The sequence below is a fragment of the Pristiophorus japonicus genome, chromosome 10 (genome assembly GCF_044704955.1).
Source record: "Pristiophorus japonicus isolate sPriJap1 chromosome 10, sPriJap1.hap1, whole genome shotgun sequence".
NCBI lineage: Eukaryota > Metazoa > Chordata > Chondrichthyes > Pristiophoridae > Pristiophorus > Pristiophorus japonicus.
The window spans coordinates 48008747-48014746 of NC_091986.1; the positions used below are offsets into that span (position 1 = coordinate 48008747).

At 47.0% G+C, this 6000-nt stretch overlaps 1 protein-coding gene across 1 annotated transcript in view; it reads right to left on the reverse strand.

The window, feature by feature from the left end:
* LOC139274733 (uncharacterized protein CFAP97D2-like) overlaps window positions 1-5603 on the reverse strand; it is an 89604-nt gene extending 84001 nt beyond the window's left edge. The window contains exon 1 of the mRNA XM_070891421.1: window positions 5487-5603. Coding sequence (XP_070747522.1) covers window positions 5487-5579 — 93 coding nt within the window. The 5' untranslated portion in view covers window positions 5580-5603. The remainder of the gene's footprint in view (window positions 1-5486) is intronic.
* Window positions 5604-6000: the final 397 nt, after the last annotated feature.

Consider the following 6000-nt stretch of genomic DNA (forward strand, 5'->3'; position numbering starts at 1 on the left):
CCACAAAGCAGAACCCATTATCCACAGCAGCCCTGCAAGACCCAACACACCAGGCAGCCCAGCAAGGCCAGCTGCACAGCAGCCCAGCGAGGGCCCAACAAATGATTCAACAACACCAGCTTTCACACTGAAATGATCAACCAGGGCAAGAAGGGCCCCAGATCAACTCACATTGTAAATAGTTACCCTATTGACTTTGGGGGGGGGGGGGGATGTTTTTATATATGTGGACTTGTATTTACTCTGTACAGCCACCAGAGGGCTCATTCCCCGGAGTCCCAAGGGACCCCATAATTCCAAAGGAGCACAGATATTTACGAAGGCCTCACAGGTTGGAGAGACACTCTAGAGATCTGCAATAAAAGATTAAGGTCATACTTTACTTTGAGCTCACAGGATCCAGTCTGACTCTTTCTCCATATATTACAGATACGATGGGCCACAATGGCCTCCTTCCGTGCTGTAAATTTCTATGATTCGATGCAGAAGGCCACAGCCTCACTGGACCACCGAGAAAAAACAGGTTTTGGCACGGCTGGGTGGACCGAAGATTTTCAGAGGGGAATGTCGCCGTCAGGGGGGTAGATCGGTGGTGCGCATGGTGATGATGTGCTTATCATGGATTGGCAGAAGTGGAGTGGTAGGGGACAATCGGGGCACCACCGGGAAACCTCAGAAGGGCAATTAGACTATCAGCGGCCATTCCACGAAAAGTCGGCGGCCACTCCAGTGCGCAACGTGGCCGCCGATCTGCGGTGGTAACAGGCCTTAAGGAGAGGGGCAATTTCAGCCCCATGGCCTCTTGCGAATCCTCGATTTTAAATCGCTCCACCATTGGTGGCCGTGCCTTCAGTTGCCTGGCCCCAAAGCTCTGGAATTCCCTCCCTAAACCTCTCTGTCTCTCTCTCCACCTTAAATACGCTCCTTAAAACTCACCTCTTTGACCAAGCTTTTAGTCACCTGTCACTAATATCTCCTTATGTGGCTCGGTGTCAAATTTTGCTTGATAATGCTCCTGCGAAGCGCTACAGGATGTTTTACTATATTAAAGGCACTATATAAATGCAATTTATTGTTGCTGTGAGGATTCCTACTGTTCTCCCTCTGAGGCTATGGGCACCAGTGGGCCTCGCTGCCTGATTTTCCTCCTCTTTCCACCACTATTGTGCCTGATTTGGGAAAGATAGCGGAGGGCATTCCAGCCTCTGATCTGACTAACCGGGCTGCAACACACAGATTAAATAATTTTCAATAAAGGCTCAAACCATTACTTGCCGCTCTCTCTATATACCTGGATGTTTCCCTCTTGAGCAAAGCTTGCTGCAAATTGCTGCAAGCCGACTCGTCATTCTGGTAAAATTCATTCGGCCCGAGGACAGGAGGGCCCAGAATATGAAACTGGTAAACACTCCGCAGCTAACCTCAGAGTCAAACACTGACAGAAACACATCCGGCTGTTGAAATAAGGAAAGGGGAGTGGGTGGAGCTCACAACCACATTGAGGTTGAACTTCTGGTGCGATTAATTGCATTCAAGTTCCATAAATGTTTACAGGAGCTGTGAGCTGTTTCCTTACCCAGATTCGATAATTGCACAGCTTTCTACCAACACATGGACTTCATTTTATGTCCAAACATCTGTAGCACTCCATAAAAAAACAGCATAATTCATCTCACTTAATCCATCATGCAAATACGATATGTTTCCACGGAAACATCCTGGTTGCTCCATACATACAGCTACTTTCATGTGCAACCTGTCAAATGATGCCATGAAGTTCAAAAGCACAAGCTTTGGCATCAAAAATCAGGAGGAATTATTGCCGCATCACAGAAACTGCAACACAAAATGAGTCATGGAATCTTACAGCACAGAAGGAAGCCATTTGGTCCATCGTGCCTGTGCCGGCTCTTTGAAAGAGCTCTCCAATTAGTCCCACTCCCTCCTGCTCTTTCCCCGATAGACCTGCGAATTTTCCACCTTCAAGTATTTATCTAATTTCCTTTTGAAAGTTGCTATTGAATCTGCTTCCACCACCCTTTCAGGCAGTGTGTTCCAGATCACAACTCACTGTGTAAAAAAAAAAAATCTCTTCTCATAGAAACATAGAAAATAGGTGCAGGAGTAGGCCATTTGGCCCCTTGAGCCTGCACCGCCATTCAATAAGATCATGGCTGATCATTCCCTCAGTGCTCCTTTCCTGCTTTCTCTCCATATCCCTTGATCCCCTTACCTGTAAGGGCCATATCTAACTCCCTCTTGAATATATCCAATGAACTGGCATCAACAACTCTCTACGGTACGGAATTCCACAGGTTAACAACTCTCTGAGTGAAGAAGTTTCTCCTCATCTCAGTCCTAAATGGCCTACCCCTTATCCTAAGACTATGTCCCCTGGTTCTGGACTTCCCCAACATCGGGAACATTCTTCCCCCATCTAACCTGTCCAGTCCCGTCAGAATCTTCTAAGTTTCTATGAGATCCCTTCTCATCCTTCTAAACTCCAATGAATACAGACCCAGTCGATCCAGTCTCTCCTCATATGACAGTCCAACCATCCCTGGAATCAGTCTGGTGAACCTTCGCTGCACTCCCTCAATAGCAAGAACGTCCTTCCTCATCTCCCCTCTGGTTCATTTGCCAATTACCTTAAATCTGTGTCCTCTGGTTATCGACCCTCCTGCCACTGGAAATAGTTTCTCTGTATTTACTCTATCAATCCCCCTCATAATTTTGAGCACCTCAATTAAATCTCCCCTTAACCTTCTCTACTCTAAGGGGAACTGTTATGTATGTAAGCATAATTATATAAGACTTGCCACCAGAGGGTGCACCTGTTGGAGGCCCAAGGATCACCTGCACACCTCATGTATAAAAGGTTGTCTGCTTAGGCACTCTGGAGTTTTATTAAAGAGACTAAGTTTAAGTTTACAGTACTCGGTCTTGTGGAGTTATTCGAAAATAACAGGAAATACCCCAGCTTCTCCAGTCTCTCCACGTAACTGAAGTTCCTCATCCCTGGAACCATTCTGGTAAATCTCCTCTGCACTCTCTCCAAGGCCTTGACATCCTTCCTAAAGTGTGATGCCCAGAATTGATCACAATACTCCAGCTGAGGCCTAACCAGTGATTTATAAAGGTGGGCCCTGTGCAAGTACTCAGTCTCCAACTAGAGCTCTCTGCTCTCAACACATTTCCCTGTGTATTTTTAGATATATTTCCCTTTTCAAGTACTTACCCATTTCTCTTTTTAGGCGTCAGGCTTGGCTCAGTGGTAGCGCCCTCTCGGCCCTGAGTCAGAATGTTATGTGATTTGTACGCTGTTTCACTTACCATTGGCTTTATAGCCAATTTTGTACTTCTGAAGTGCAGTCACTGTTGTAATGCAGGAAATACAACAGCCAATTTGCACACAGCAAGCTCCCACGCACAGCAGTGAGATAAATGACCAGATCATCTCTTCCAGTGAGGTTGATTGAGGGATAAGTATTGGCCTAGTACACCAGAGAGAACTTCCAAACTTTTCTTCGATATAGTGCCAGGGGATCTTTTATGTCCACTTGATTTAATGTCTCATCCGAAAGATGGCCCCTCCAACAGTGCAGCAGTCCATCAGTAGTGTCCCGCTGACAGTGCAGTGCTCCCTCAGTACTGCCCCGCTGACAGTGCAGCATTCCCTCGGTACTGCCCCTCCAACAGTGCAGTGCTCCCTCAGTACTGCCCCTCCGACAGTGCAGTGCTCCCTCAGTACTGCTTCTCCTACAGTGCAGTGCTCCCTCAGTACTGCCCCTTCGACAGTGCAGCGTTCCCTCAGTACTGCCACTCCGACAGTGCAGCTCTCCCTCAGTATTGCCCCTCTGACAGTGCAGCGCTCTCTCAATACTGCCTCTCCAACTGTGCAGCGTTCCCTCAGTACTGCCCCTCTGACAGTGCAGCGCTCCCTCAGTACTACCCCTCCGACAGTACAGCTCTCCCTCAGTATTGCCCCTCCAACAGTGCAGCTCTCCCTCAGTATTGCCCCTCCGACAGTGCAGCTATCCCTCAATATTGCCCCTCCGACAGAGCAGCGCTCCCTCAGTACTGCCTCTCCGACTGTGCAGCATTCCCTCAGTACTGCCCCTCCGACAGTGCAGCTCTCCCTCAGTACTGCCCCTCCAACAGTGCAGCTCTCCCTCAGTATTGCCCCTCCGACAGTGCAGCTCTCCCTCAGTACTGCCTCTCTGACTGTGCAGCACTCCCTCAGTACTTTACTGGGAGTGTCAGCCGAGATTTTGTGTGCTCAAATCACTGGAATGGGGGCTGGAACCACAACTTTCTGACTCAGAGACGAGAGTGCTACCTACTGAACCATGTCTGATAAATTAGGCCAATTTAGGAAAAACAACTCTGGGAACTTCCTCTCTGATTTTGGAAGGTGCTGAAACATGCTCCAGGAGACAATGCTCTCCAAACTCCAAATGGGCTTCAGAAAATCTGGGCTGTTTTATTGCGCAGTTAATGCATTGCTGCAACAGGGGGCAATCTCACCAGTATATCTGTAGCCACGTTTCGGAGCAAAATTATATAAGAAACAGAACTACTTTACTGGACCCTGTGGTTACTGCTCATATAAATAATAAACAATGCATTCTCAATTAAATTGTGATGAATTGGCCCTTGATTGCACCATTTACAGAAGAAGCAAAATATCAAAGGGCAGCGGGTCCTTGCAAAGTTATTTGAGTTATTTATTGAATGAAACAGTTTGGTACAATACCGTTTCTGAAGTTACACGATTGACAGGTTGGCGTCTTTCATTGTTGCAGTTTAAAACCAGCTTGTTCAATAAAAAGAGAAAAAAGACTAGCAACTTTCACGACCTCAGGACGTCCCAAAATGCTTTACAGCCAATGAAGTACTTTTGAAGTGCAGTCACTGTTGTAATGTAGGAAACAATATATTTGTTTCAGCAATAAATTGGCTGTGGTGCTGCCTAGGGTCAGTTATGGAGTGTGTGTTGTTTGTATCTCTATGCAAGGTGCCAAGGAAGCTGGGTCAGAGACGTCAGGAACTTGCTCCTCCACGCCAGCTTGTGGCCAGAGCCTGCAACTGTTGTTACAGGAAAGTGTTTACATACAGGATTCCCACTCTCACTATTTACAGATTAACGTTGACATAAAAGTACAAGCAAAAATGTGACCTGAGGAAATTGAGCCCAAGATTTTCAATAAATTGCCTGCATACAAAAAATAATATTCCAGTACACATTGAATATTCAAGCTGGAAAAGGATCAGAAAGACATTCAGGAAACTCCTTTAAACAGATACAATGATATTTATACGCAATTGTTTGGTTAGATTGATATTTCTTCCCATTTATGTCCCAGCCATCCACCTGCTAGCCAACACTGAACTGCCCTTCACATGACAGCAGTGCCGAGCGCTGATTTATTGGAACAGCTCAGCTTCAGCCGCCTGCTCTCCCCCAGCCTCTCCTCCTACCGTACCTTCCGCCGGTGCTCACGGTAAGAAGCTCGGTCCCATTTCTCCTGCAAGTACTTGCTTCCACTCGGCAAGATGGGCTGATAGGCGCGGTGCATCGCGGAGAGCAGGTTGCAGGCTCGGCGCTGGATGCAGTTTTAGGGGATGCAGAGATCCCGTGTGTCTGGCGTGTTTGCGCCAGATCATGTGTCGGTTGCTATGGCAAGCGACCGAATAGCTGAAGCCAGGTCTTTTGTTTAACATGTTTGACCAAAGACTAATAAAACATTGCTGAAACACTGCTTCCACGTCCCAGTTAGACTTTCCCCGTCGATTGAGTGTTATACACCAGAGCTTTGACTGCACCGCACGACTTCTTTCTGTATGAATGAAAACAAGGTAAAGCAGTGCATATGCTGAAAATCTGAGGTAAAAACAGAAACACTCAGCAGGTCAGGCAGCATCTGTGGAGAGGGGAAGGTAGTGGTAACGTTTCAGGTCAATGTTCAAAGATCATTAAATTACCTTTGAAGTGCAGTC